At 38.1% G+C, this 14,517-nt stretch overlaps 1 protein-coding gene across 6 annotated transcripts in view; it reads right to left on the bottom strand.

Moving 5' to 3' along the window:
* IQCE (IQ motif containing E) overlaps positions 1–14,517 on the bottom strand; it is a 29,275-nt gene that overhangs the window by 9,512 nt on the left and 5,246 nt on the right. For 4 of the 6 annotated variants that reach the window (XM_075058527.1, XM_075058528.1, XM_075058532.1 and 1 more), the window contains exons 6-19: positions 14,415–14,485; positions 13,606–13,719; positions 11,689–11,739; positions 11,086–11,156; positions 10,795–10,867; positions 10,324–10,373; positions 7,529–7,686; positions 6,972–7,045; positions 6,446–6,654; positions 5,546–5,650; positions 4,685–4,787; positions 2,296–2,391; positions 1,556–1,579; positions 386–478 (exon numbers count right to left, since the gene is read on the bottom strand). In XM_075058527.1, coding sequence (XP_074914628.1) covers positions 386–478; positions 1,556–1,579; positions 2,296–2,391; positions 4,685–4,787; positions 5,546–5,650; positions 6,446–6,654; positions 6,972–7,045; positions 7,529–7,686; positions 10,324–10,373; positions 10,795–10,867; positions 11,086–11,156; positions 11,689–11,739; positions 13,606–13,719; positions 14,415–14,485 — 1,292 coding nt within the window. The remainder of the gene's footprint in view (positions 1–385; positions 479–1,555; positions 1,580–2,295; positions 2,392–4,684; positions 4,788–5,545; positions 5,651–6,445; positions 6,655–6,971; positions 7,046–7,528; positions 7,687–10,323; positions 10,374–10,794; positions 10,868–11,085; positions 11,157–11,688; positions 11,740–13,605; positions 13,720–14,414; positions 14,486–14,517) is intronic. The other 2 variants (XM_075058529.1, XM_075058530.1) reach the window with 1 other exon arrangement.

Here is a 14,517-nt window from a genome sequence, read left to right as displayed (position 1 = left end):
TTCAGTGACAAAGGTTCGTCTATTACTACAATGATTCAGTAGTGAACGCTTGACAACAAGTACAGTTTTCAACAGCACTCCGAATTAAAAGTTAAAGGGTACACTATTAGCTGATGGGAGAACCAGAAAAAAAGAGGAGACCTGACTACAGTCCATAATGCAGAGAAGTTATAGCTTTACTTCTAAGAAAAACTGTGAACTAAAGAAGATAGAAAGGGAGGCTAGGGAATGAGCTCGATATCCTTCTGGAATTACAGCAGTGCTGCCAACTAGTGCGTTAAAACATCACCGGGTGATTCAGAGAATTAAGTCTGGAAGTACAGTACTTTACACTGTAAACTAAACATAATGGGATGCCTGGATACCCATTTTCCCCAACAATTACCTTGTGAGATTTTGCATCATGCATCCTGTTATTCAGTAACAGTTTCTGTCGAGCTAAATGTCCTCTGAAAGCTGCCTGAAGCGTAACAACTGCCTAGCATAGAAAGAAATAAGTAGATGTTAGCTGCTTTGAAAGATGGCAGCTATAAATTAAAACAAGAGTCCAGAGGGAAGAGGCACATGGGGAAAATAACTTTTCCCTGTGCAATGGAAACTCTTTGATGTCTTGACATTTTTTTATGTTTAAGGGAAACACACACATCCCCATTACTTCATAGGTACTCTGCTGCAATCCAAAGAATCCCCAGCCTGTGACAACCCACAGACATACAGCTCCATGGTTTAAATTCAATCTGGGAGATGTTCATGATTGATCTTATCAAACACAGTTAAGTTCTAGCTGCCAACAATAGCCGATGTTTCACAAATATAGCAACAGGCTCCCATTCCCATATTAGATTCTGGCTACCCAGCAGGCTCTGTGATGCTCTGATACAATCAGAAATCAAGCCAAGTCTGGTAGACCATTGTGGTGATTACACTGAACGTAAGTCTTTCCTCTCTACTCAGAGATTTTACTGGATTCTAATCAACAAAAAGCATCTAGATGTAAAACAGTATGTTTGTGTCACATGGCTAGAATTTGTTGTAATTTCTGAAAGTAGGATTTTTAACTTTCTGGAAAAAACAAATGTAAGATGCTACATTGTGCTATTTGAAGAAACAGCTTAATAAAAACCTTCGTGCAGAACATTTATCAAAAAGTGACAAGTTTGTCAAAGATGTTTCTTCTTAGCAAAGGCTTCAAATTCCTACTTCAAATCTTTCTGAAGACTCATCATAGTGAAAATGAAAGCATTATTAGAATTATGTAATGCAGAAAAACTTCCCTGTCTGTATCAAATTTTGTTCAAAATTTTCAGAAGCACTCCCCTTGCAGAAGGTGCTAAGTACAGAAAATTTGAGACCAGAAGGGGAACACTTTGACAAGATATATCAAACAAAGCCAGGATGTCAGAAGGTAGATTATGAGCCAGCCTGAAGAACAAACATGACCTTGGAACAATAGTTCATATTACAATAAAGCCTCTTTAAAAGTAAAAAAGTTATTTGTTTGTCCTTCGATACAAATTAAATTTTTACTGTTTTGTTGGGTGTCAAACACACTCACCTCATCCAGAGCAATTTCTTCTTTCTGCAATGAAAAATGCCTAAGTTAATACCACAAATATGTGCAAGTTTTAGCTAATAAAGATTTTCCAAATTTTTCCCCAACAATTAAAACACATGGAAACACCTGTCCCACCTCCCCCTGAAAACTCAAACAACAAACTTAAGGAAAAGAAAAAGCTTTTAATCTTTAAAATATGTATGGATAGTTCTTTTGTCTTTAGTTTCCTAAGCAGTATTTACAAGGCCCACCTCACACCATGTCCTATACATGGAAAAAGCAGCATTATGTTGTTGCCCATAGAACAAAACTTAAGGTTAACACTTTTTCTCTAGATCATTTTGTCCTAGTTGAGTGTAACAAAATACATGAAACTTCCTGTATTGTTTGGAGGATTTCTGCAAGGGAAATTTAACTCCTCAGTCATACCCCAAGGAAGCAACAGCAGCAGTGCTGCTTCAAACACTGCTACACTTCCTTAGTTCTCTGCTCACCCAAACTCCCCCATTCAGAAACTGGCTATCTCACAGCAGGAACAACAGGGTTCTAGGGAGCAGAGGCAAAAGCAGCAGCAGGGAGGACTTGAAAAAAAGCAGTGGAAGAGAAGATGGTGGTAAAGAATCATACTGGGAAGCACTGCTGCAGTTCCTGGAGCCTGGCAGCAGGTTACTCTAGATGCTAAAACAAGAGTAAGATTCAGAGGGGGATGTCCTCATTGTTCCCTGATAGGAGAATCTCACCTTATTTCGGTACATCTTCCACTGTCTCTGGATGATTTTGGCTGCTTGTTCCTTCCTGTGATCTTCTTCGCCTTTAACTGTGCAGACTGGTGAAGACTGCAAAGGAGAATCTTGAACTTAGTACACTAAAGGCACAACCTGGAATTCTATGAGGGAAACAGGTTACAAAATCAGCACCAGAGCTGTTAAATGTTCATCCGGCCTGCAGGGTGGAAGGAAGTTTAAGAGGAAACTCTTAGTTCTGAATACTGCTAACGTTCAAAGTCATCATCTAGATGACTGTTACAGTGAAACACATTTCTGTCCCCATTTTAGCTGTTAGCAGAGCATGGGAGTGGAAAGGTTTTCATTTACACACACTCCTATTTTTCTGTGCATTGCTAAAGCAATAGGAGCTCCAACAGTGGAACCCACTGCTTTATTGATCAGAAATGGTTTGTATGTTATTGACAGACTGAGAACAAATATCAGGATACCTAATTTTGCAATTCTTCTCCAGGAGAGACTAGTATTAATTAACTGGGGAGTGCTCTCATGTCTCATCCTGGCTTCTGTGGCCCCATAATCATCTGTTAAAGCTTACTGATGAGTTGGCCATCATATGACACCGACAAGATGGAGAACTTGTGTATATTGGCATGACTCCACTCTTCTATCTTGAAGAAATTAATTAGAGGAAAAATAAAGAAAGCAGGAACAAAACAAGATTTTGTTCCAGTTATTTCTTCTGCGCTGTGGTTGCATATTCCACCTCTCACCATCTGATCCTTTTGATCCCTAATTATCCCATACTAATTGTCATACCTCACTTGCCAAACAAAAAGTTAACTGCAATTTTAAAAGACTAATTTAATTTGTTGGTGTAAAATTCTAAGTCGAGGAACAAGAGATTTTACAGACTCTGAAAAAAACCTCGATTCTGTGAAAAGGATTTATTTATAACCTAAAAACGCTGAGTTACAGGCTTAAGTTTAGCAAATGGATCATATTATATTAAAAATGACAACCTACTATTAAAATGAAAAATTGGTAGGAACTTAGTGATAATTACAAATAATGGGAACATTTCAATAAATGGATGGTTACTGGCCAAGAATATATATAGTCTGCAGAGGAAAAAAGGAGCTGTTTGTTGGCTGTTTTTAAAGACTCAAGTTATTTGGTATTCCAAACATCATCTAGCATCCATCAACCTATAACACACAAAAAAGAATCTAAAGAATTGCACAGTATATCAAAAACCAGCACCCTCTTAAGCTAGTGGACATTTTTATTCATATTTTTTACTACCTGTATTTCAGGGTCTATTTATTTTTAAGTACAAACGATCAAAATCCCCAGTAATAATTTTCAACTAGTTTTTAGTGAAATGAGATTAACATGACCACATTGCATCTGAAAGCATGTCTGTCAGTGCCCATTCATCTCTACTGGCCAGTTACACATCATTTGGCAGAGGGATGGAAGATTGCAAAGATACCAAATTCAGTCATATTTCACAAAAATACCCCAACTGATTACAGAGGCCCATTATAGACTGCCCAGGATCAACAGATGCACAAATATATTTGCTAGATATCGGAAAATCCAGAAAGATAATGTTATGAATACCTCAACTCTAGAAAAAGATCAATTCAAAGGAAATAAGGGTTTATTTTATTGTATTGACGTCTTCCCTAATTCTTTACTCATATATGGTGTCCCATCAGCAGTGGAATTAAAAGAAACCCTCAACTTCCGTTATGATTAGTGCTCTACATCCTGTAAACCTTCCCATGAAAAAGTACCCTGCTGCCATCCAAATGGAAAGGCTAATGAATATTTTCTGACTGGACAGCACATGTGCCCTAACTGATCACCTGACCAGCATAAAAATCATTGAAAAGGAGTTTTTGTCTTTTGCTAGTCTGCCAGTGAGCAAGCTTACCTGTGTGTCTATCCTTTATCTGTCAAATCCTACAAGACCTCCCTCCCTCTACAAAATTGGACTGAAATTAGCTAATGGGTTCAGATGTTATAAGAATATATAAGCAAAACCACAAATGTCTGGTGTGTTTGTTGGTCTTTTTAAGGCAAAACACACAAACACTTAAAAGTGTAAGCTTTTTGCAACATTCCACTGAAGAAGAAAAAAGCGATGGTGAGGCAGATAACCACTAAGAGAACAGCTCCAAAAAAACCCCAAGTTGCAGTGGTAATTATTGAAACAACTTACCAACAAATGCTGGGAATTAACCATCATTCAGAATCTCTGACAAGATTTAATGCCTCTCTGAAAAGGCATGACTAGCAGCTATTTAGACTATCAGGTCAATTTGCAATATATTAGATGCAAGTGGAAAAAAAACAACCCACAAACAAAACCACAAGAAAAAAGATGTGTCTATACCTTATTAAGCTTTTCCATTGTATCTTCTGCTATTTGACTCTTCTCTTGCTCCAATTTTGACTCCAGTTTCCCTACTTTCTGTGTCAGGTTCTGGATTTCCTCACTACAGTTGGAAAAACAAAGATATTTATAGCGAGAAATTTTCTATTGTTCCCGCTTTGAAAATACTGAACCTATTTCATAAGATTTGGTTTCTTTGGGTTTTTTTAAGGCCGAAGTGAGGAACTGTTCAGGATAACATGATACATATTCTCATAGTAACAGACACATGACATCAATTCTCAAGTTGTGATAGCACAGCCTTATGTTAAAAAGTCCCAGAGTTACAATGGTACCCTTGATACTATTAATAACGCATCTAAAGCTCTACAGTTTCATATTTGTCAAAGTCCTTTCTTACAAAGCAGTAATGAAATAACTTTTTTTTTTTTGACCACCCTTGCACAGGATTATTATCAACAGTTACACAGAATACATGAAGTTAATGGAATGACTTATTGGCAATGGTCTAGAAGCATAGGCTAAGGTAAAGATACTATAGCTTTTTCTTAGAAAGAGAAAAAAAATGTCTCTGAGCCCAACATGGCAGCTTTCTTTTTTCATTTATCTTATTAATTTTTATTATAATTTCATTCTTAATTTTACCATACTTCTTAAGTCTTCCACTTCTTCTAAAACCACTCTGTAGAATTCCTCCCCTAATAACTTACTCTATCTCTCCAAAACAGTTCTGCTTAAATGAATTCCCAGCTTCCTGCAGTTAAGCTCATCTCCTACAGATTTTGAGCCACTTCAAAAGAGAATTATACTTTACCAGATTTTTTTTGTTCTGAAAGGATCTACTAATACAAAATATGATACCTTAAAGTCTGCTCTTCTGTACTCTTTTCTTCCACCTTATTCTGCCACTTCTGCAGCTCCAGCTCCACTTCAGCCTTAGCCTGCAGTAACTGCTTGATACCTGATCTACAAAGGTATAACGAAATCTAAGCAACGCTTGAGACATTCATAATTCAACAAAGTAGTTATTTTTTGTTTAAGCTTCTAAATAAAATAGGTTCTCTCAAGTTTGCCAAGTAACTAAATGTTTAATTTTTCCTTTTAAACAAAACAAAGTGCAAGCATACATTGTTCAGAAGCAAAACGCCTTTTCACATGCTCTCACTATGCATTTTTGTTCAGAGGCGAGTTGACACAGGAGGCAGAATGTCTTACCAACAACACATAGATGTGTGCACATCTCTGCTCATGATCAGATTAACCTGCCTGCCCTTATGCAATGACACACCAAAGGAGTCCAAGCAATACAAATTGCAAATGAATCGCTTACTGGGGAGAAAATAAGTCACAGTGCATCACATGGCAGAAGGCAGGCTTAAATGGAGAAAGTGGCAGATCAGGACAAAACATGTTGAAAAAAAAAAGAAGACATTTTTACAGCAAATTACTTGCAAGAAGTTGCTGTGTAAAGTGACACATAACCCTTCAAAAACCCTTTTCAATGTGGTTGGCAAAAAAAAGGGCCTTGAAAAATGTGTTAGAAACAATGAGAAATTCTCATTTTCTATCCTCTCTCTGACTTTTTTTCTGCAATATAATTTTACAACGCTAGTAGGACTAGAAGAAGCTTTTGAAATAAAAGCTGAAGGGACCCTCAAAATTCGTTTTCTTACTGAAAATGTGAAGGACTTATTACATTGTTTCATAATGTGATAGGAAATAAATAATTCAGAAAACAACTCAGACAAGATTCACACTTACTCTTTATTGAGTAGGAGATTTTGAAGTGCCTTCCTATCACTCTTCAGTTTCTTCACTAGCCCTTGGAGGCGACGACATTCCTCAACACGGTCTACCGGTTGAGAGGCTGGATGATCCAGGTCTACAGAAGGCAAAGATGACACAGCAAGTAACTGTGATGACTCACTATCTGCTGATGACACCCTGGTGTTCTCCATGGCACATACTTTCTAAACAGGATAAATTTACACAAAAAAAACACAAAAGAAAAAAGAAGAAGAAAATTAAATTTAGCATAAAATTATTTTCTTTAGGCCATGAGAAAAGATCAAATGGAAATAAATTCTAAAATGCGCATCTATATGTAAAAAGTATGAGAAAAGAAAAAAGGGAGGAAGGGTACATGGTACAGACATCAGTGTACATGCATGAGCCAGAATGCGCAAGGCTGATACATTGAAGGACAACATGCCATGAGCACAAGCCAGTGGTTCTGCATTTTCTGTTCGAACACAGGTAAGATGGCCACACCACTATGATCACTTACTTTTTCTAGTTCCGAAATCCGCCTCACCAGCCTCTGTCTGCTCCACTCGCTGTAATCTAAATACAATAACAAATCTTTAAACATGAAACTATTGGTGAGTCAACATTGTTCTTGATTTTTGAAACATCTGTCCATATAGAAAGACCATCTAAAGACCTCTGAACCCCAACTTTAAATATGCAGCAATGAAAAAATGAGAATGGTCTTAAAATATCTGACTTCTACACCAGTTAGATCAGAAATCAATATAAACTATTCACATTCATCGGTTTTGAACAACTGAAACCCAGTTTTCCAGTGAAGCATTAAATCTTCAAGTGATTCCAGTCCAGAATTCTCAGGGATAATAATAAAGGAAACCCACGTCTGACCGGAGCAGCATATCCACAAGTCAGAGACTCCTGTAAGTAGCTTCTCATTCCAACCTCTGCCCCTCCTAAATCTTTACCTTTGTAATAATTCCCTCATTTCTACCATTGTAGGGGCCTGCTCTCAAACATACCTTTCAAATGTACCTAAATCCCTTGCCCCATGTTCACCAACTTTTCAGGACATACTTTTTGTTTTATTGGAAGGAGGAGAACTGCTCAGTACATGATCTAGATCTTCCTTCAGCCTCCGATTCTCATTCTGCAATTCCTTGATGTTCCTGGATAATCTTAGGACAGCAGCATTCAGTGCCTTTAGTCGTTTTTGGGTATCTCTGCCCTCTGTACTTGGAAACAGGGTCAAAACCACAAAGTTAACTTAAAAGCAGAGAACAAAGAAGCAGCATTAAAAAAAGTGGAACAGCCTCACTATTCAAGTCAGCTGGCTATGTTAACTGACTCTGCTCCCCCCCAATAGCATTTCTCAACATTTTTTACTTGAGGACTTACCTATTCTTTTAGGGAAAAAACATGCAAAGACCATCTTGCTCAACACTTTCACAACTGTTTTAATTTGCATCAAAGAAAGAAGATACTCTGAAACTTTGAAAGTTCATTTATTACTTTTACTTCCTCCCCCACTCTGTTTCATTAATGCATAAACAAGGGTGCTTGTATGAGTTTTACTTATTTGGTTTTCTATTTGTTTTGTTAACCAACCTTACAACGCTTTACCAGTGCTCTATGGACCACCGATTTAAAAACACTTATCTTCAGCCAATTGGGAGACTCCTCCAAAAAACTGTTCATCACAAAAACTAACCTGCGTGCTCTGAATTGCTTTCTTTCACTTAAACAGATTGAGATTGGGAGGGAGAGAGGGTAACTCCCAAACAAATCCAACACACAAGTGTATTTTCAGATAAGTGTGAATGCTGCTGTAATGTAAAAGAAACTATTCCTGTGAAAGTAAACCCCAGAGAAATTTCTTTCTTCCTTTAAGGCACATTTCAATCAATGAGAGATTTGAAACACATTTGAAGAATACAGCTAACATCGATGTGATGGCAATAAAAGGCATCAGAAAAGGGAAAGCCTGCTATGTGTTAAAACTGTTTTAAAAATATTACAATCATTTTTGCCTTTTTTAATTTTTACAATAAAAGGGGGAAGAAATCTCAGCTTATAGATGCACAAAGTCATAATGCTTGTTCACTAAACAAATTTATAGTGAGATGAAATACCTGTTCTTTATTGCTATGAGAAAGTTCTAAAGTAACTGATTGACCTACTTTTGGACAAATGACACTGCCAATGACAATCACAGAACAGTTTGTAAAGGAATCTTACATCCCATCCACTGGAATAATTATAGGGTAAAGGGGGAGACAGTCTACAATTAGCATATCAGAGTGAAAAGCTGAATCTAATCTACCTTTTGGAAATTAAAAGGAAGTTAAGCCATAAAAACAAACAAATAAGGCTGTCCAGATGTCATGGATTCATACAGCTGTCCCAGGAAAAAAAGTAAAAAACAAAAACACAACACACCACCAAAACCGGGAAGTGACAGAAATGATGGAATCATAACTGTATCACTGAGTGCCATTATTTTAAGCTCATCAAAACCTAAATGAAAGAATTGCAGACCATTTTGAGGACTTGAAAGGTTGCCTAGTTTCTAGCTACAATTAGATACTACAGCTTCACATACAAATAATCATGTTTCAGTGTTAACACTGAAAAAGAGGAGGTAAATGCCATTCACTTCAGCCAGAAATAATCTAGATAAGCATCATGAAAGAAACACTCTCCTACAACTCCTTCTATGTGCCAGAGTCCTGACCTTCAACATCATTTATTATTTCAGTGCTCAGCCTCTCAAGTAGAGACTGACAGTCATGTAATGGAGAGAGACTGCCCTGACCACTGCTTTTTGAAGCTGTGAATAAATGAGGACAAGGAAGAGACCTGATGACTCATTTTCACACGTAAATAAATAAGGTGTGATTGCTCGCAGCCTCAAGAGGCTTGTCACTGCACACCTGAGCCAAAAGAGATAAATATTTTTTTTAAAAACAGTGACGAAACAAATTGCAGTTTTCAATCCACAAGAGACAGTGAATTAAGGAAACAGAAGTAGTATACATAATGACCCATAAAGAGTTCTCATATGTTTCTATCAATCTAAATAATTACACCCCAAACTAAGACAGTTGCCTGTACTTAACACTAGGAGGGCAAGTATATTTTGAAGTGGTGTGGTAACAAAATTTCCTATCCCACAAGACTCTATTACCCTCTTCGCAGCTCAAATAACACTCACTTGCATAGATGCTTTTAACTTGCTCTCTTACTGGAGCTTTGTCTTTTGCCTTTGTGCTTTGATTTTTATTTCCTCTATAGACTGTTTACCTTCACCACCATGTATACACCCGCACACTAGTGACAAGCACTAGTACAAGCTTCTCTGACAGTGTCTTACTAGTGCCACTCATGGATATCTCACAAAAGCTACCCTGACCAGTGGATCTGTGTGTACCAGAGGAAAATAACGTTGACTCCAAAATACCTTCTTTGCAGCATACACCCTAGAGCAAGATGCAGAACTGACTCAAGAGTAAATGCTGAACATCTAGTGAGTTTGTTTCAATCACCAGTGATGTCAGAATAGGTGTGATTATGGAGGAAGATGGATTTTATTTAACAGAGGTAAATTTTCAGAGCTTTCATGTACTTTTAAAATAGCTCTAGTATTTTTTCCACATCCACAAAATGATCTATCCACAAGAAAAAAAACCAACCTTGACTAAGACATATGCTAAGGCTGTGAAGCCAACCAAAGCAGTAACAAAAAGCAAATCCAGCAATCTAAATGACAAAATAAACTGTTCCCATGTAGTTGTTTTCCATCAGTTAAAGTAGTATGAGTGATACATCAAACACATATACTCAAACATTTGCCTCAAAAGAATTAAACATACTTCTTCCTCATAGTCTCAGATTTTGCCAGGAGGAGCTGGAGACGATGAACCTGCGAAATATGAAATATAGATTCCATTAAGGAGCTAGCTCTGGAAGCTGACATTGCTAATGCAACACATTTGTCCATTAGGTGAAAACCAGAACAAGACTCTTTGGGTAGTAGCAGAGGCAATGATGCCCTCACAGAAAATCAGGCTACTGTTATATTTGCTTTCACCTAGACACTACACTTATGGATGTACATTAGTTTATTTATTTCACCATTTTGGTTAACACACTCAACTTATTGAAGAAAAAAGGTTTTTCAGTACATATAGTTGGAGCTATGAGAATATCTATGAAAATCTGATTCCAATGACAGGTGCAGCTAAGCTGTAGGAAACCTATCTGAAACATTCCATTTATACTTTGACTCAACAATTGAACAACTTCCTCTCCTGTATGGACACTGAAGGACCTGTCAGACGTACCTCTTCATAGTAGGTTTCCATAGCTATCCTCATTTCTTCCAAATTAGTGGTCTTCACGTCTGCCTGGAATTTGCTGAAAATAGAATAATACAAAAAATAATTCCATCAAACCAGCAAAGACGCTGCAATACCTGTTGGTTTACAATTTCTGGGTGGGTGGTTTATAATTGCTAACATGTTCTCAGAGTTCATTAAAGTGTCTTAAGGAATACAGATGAAAAATAACATGGGTTTCACATTCCCTTTATTATCTCATCCTATACAAGCCTCTATCCCCTGCCAAAGTCATACTTAATAGTGTTGTCTTTCTCCTTGCACTGTTGTTCTAGCTTGAGAATCTTCTGCTTTAATCCACTAACCACCTACAGAAAGAACAAAGAACTCATGAGTCCTAGAATAATCCATCTCTTCACAGAAGTTCAATTTCTCCGTAATCTTGCCCTCTCTTTATAAATTGTACTTAACCATATATACTTACTCCTACATACTTCAGTACTTAGTAAATCATACACATCTGCTACCGTGTGACAAAGAGAACACCAATGAAATCAGATCCCTAACTTACCTCTGTGGTAACATAACCAGCTCAATAATATTTATACACTATCATTAAATAAAAACAACTCTGCCCATTACCCTGCTAAATTCAAAGCAGCAAATAGGGAGAATACTCCTTAAACAGATTCAAGACAGTGATAAAGACGACTCCCTAAAATAAGGTTAATTCCAGATCTTTGTTACTGGTTTCTTATCTGACTACAGAAATAATGGTTATGTGATTCCCTAATTGCTTATTCTTTCTTGCTTCATTTTATTTTTTTAATCAGCAGTGTTTCAGCTTGGCAAGAGGGAAAAAGGAAAAATGAAAGCAAAAGGTAATGAAGAAACTATTACCCATCCATTATCAGTCATCTTTTCTGACAAAGCTCGTGCCAGCTCAGAGCCCTGCAAGATAAGACATATAAAGCAAGTGACCAACCTTGCTACTTTATTCTACCGCCAGCTCTTTCCACAGAATTTTCTAACCTATTCATCTCCACAGTCATTTCACAGTTGTGACAGATGCACTTGACCCCCTTAACCAAACTAGCAGTAGTTTGGTACAGGCTCCAAAAGAGGTAAAGGCCTGAGCCGTAGCCAGGCCAAGAACTCCTCCAGACAACCCACAAAGGAGCAGAGTGACCCAGTGAGCATCGATGCATATGAGCTTGGATTACCAATCATGTGATTAACACATGAAAAGCAGGTGTTTTTTCTAACAGTCATCAAGGAACAAAGAAAGTTGTGGGTACGAGGAGTCTCATGCATACCTTCCCATACCTTGTATGCAGTTTGACTACAAGCCAATCACTTTATCTCATAAATATGACAGCCTAAGTGAGCCTTCTTTAAGCTCTCCCTGCTAGGCAATGTGGCTGCATGGCAGTGATCTCCTCTTGATCTGGGACACCTCTCAAGGTTGCTCCTCGAGGCAGAGAGACCTTTTACCAACGACAAATTGCTGGATGAGTCGAATTTGAGCGCTCCCTGAATTGCAGCTGGACTGCATGCCAGGCAACTCTCCCTGTGAGCAGGGATACCGCTTAAGGTTTGAGATTCTTTACCTGAGACTAAGAGATCCTTCCTTACCCAAGATGGAGACACCCCTTATTCACAACAGATCCTCAGTAAGTGACTGAGAGCATGCTGAACTAATACTCATGAAATCCATGTGTCTAATTCTATTAGACAAACTGTTGACCAAGTCTGGGACTAAGTTTGGATCCAGCCACACCTAGACTGCTCTCTGAGAAGGAGTTTAGAAAGCAAGGTGGTCCATTCTGAACCTCATGACTCAATGAGAGGTTTTCCTTACCCTTTGTATTAATTCCATTAGACATAAACTGCTGTCCAAGTCTGAGACTAAGTTTGGACCTAGCCACACCTAAGCTCCATCAGAAGTTTAGAAAGTAAGGGGGGCCACTCTGAACCTCGTGACTCAACAGAAGGGTCTCCCTTACCCTTTGCGTCTCCAGTCTCTGTGTAAATCACTCTAAATCGATTCTAACTTGATTTCCTTTTTATGTTTCTTCTGTGTAATAACAGAGTGAACCTTGCCATCAAACTTTGTTAAGTCACACTTTTACAAATTCATGTTAAAATCACTTTTGCTAATACCTTTGACAGTGATTCTTTAAGTGATCTAAATCACTCATTTGCAACACATTGGCATAGTTTACAGGACCCTTAATCAGGATTTGCGACAACAGTCCAACAGCTTAAGTTCTGAAGTCCCTACGCTCACTGTTTTATATTAGCACACTTCTCCCAAGATGTAGATCTGCACACAGAAAGTGACAGCCACAAGGAATTCAGTGAAATTTAGGTCTTCTAACTATGACCCTAAATGATCCTCAGCCTCATGGCCTGACAATAAGGCTTATCTTTTGCTTCCTGGTTCAGGTCTCATGATCACATGCATCAGTCACCATTCAAGAAGTTAACTCCCCTCTACTCTCAGGCAAAACATTCAGAAAGCGGACCTCTAAAGAGACAGCATTTTAATTTTACCTTGAGAAATTAAAAGTATCTTTGCTAACTAAACTTATCTGCACAGTGTGGCATGATCTTCCTTTGAACTGAGCTGGACTGGTGAGCTAAGATACACAAAACAGAAATCCTTCACACCAACCAACCAACTCTCATATTCAAGCTCATCATTCCTAGCAGCCAACGCACTACAGACTCCTGAAATCTAGAAAGACAAGGAAAAGACGATCAAACTGCTCAGCACTCTTTTGCCCCACTTTTATCCCCCCAAGAAACAGTCACCCTGGAAGGATCCAACAGTTGTTCAATCTGTTTATCCTTTCTATAGTTCTCTTCTTCTAGTCGACGGAGCTTAGTTTTCATTCGATCTCCCTCATTTTTCTGAGCTTGTATTGTCTAAAAGAGGGGAGAAAAAATTGTAAGCACATTTTAGAAATAGAAATACACTGAGTTTTCACATGGAAACATGTTCTGATGTCAGTAACAATCCAATTATGATGGTCAGGATGAAGCAAAAGAAAAAATAGAGACCATCACACTGGACCAGGGCTGACAGATAAGGGAGATGACAGGGCAAAGATAAACGGAAAAGGTTTAACAGAAAGGCAACCTTACACAAATGATCTACAACAGCCCAGATACCTGTCTATAGGTATCCCTAGTGTTCAACACGCCCAGTCCTCATCTTTCATACACTGCACTAAACTCAACTGACAAATCGTTAAAACATGATGGGTAACAGCCAGGAGAGTAGGGGGGTGGGAGGGGAAAAAAAAAAATAATGGAGGGACAAAGAAACCAAATGCAATGAACCTTTTCAGCATCCAGCTAGGGCCATGGCTGGGGTTCGGGACTGGGTATACTTCAAGGCTTCCACATCCAGTACTCAGAAGTATCTATCACACCATAAGAACAATGAAATTGCCTTAAACAGACACAAGTTTAGTTTAGCGTTACATCACGAAAGAAAAAAAATTTCGTGGATGTCCCAGTTGTAGAAACCAAAGTATTCTGAACCAACAAGGCCTGAACATCTACAGGTAGATGGAGCGACGCTATGACTTTCTATCCAAGTATCACAGAGACTGTACCTTTTTCAGTTCTATAATTTCATCATACATATCTTCTTTTTCTTTGTAGTCAGGAGTTCCAGGAATGTAGCCTACAGAAAAAGGTACATAAAATAAGCAGATC

This window comes from Buteo buteo, chromosome 27 (genome assembly GCF_964188355.1).
Source record: "Buteo buteo chromosome 27, bButBut1.hap1.1, whole genome shotgun sequence".
In the NCBI taxonomy this organism is placed as follows: Eukaryota; Metazoa; Chordata; class Aves; order Accipitriformes; family Accipitridae; genus Buteo; species Buteo buteo.
The sequence above is the reverse complement of the archived record's forward strand: the minus strand, read 5'-3'. Positions and strand labels throughout refer to the sequence as shown.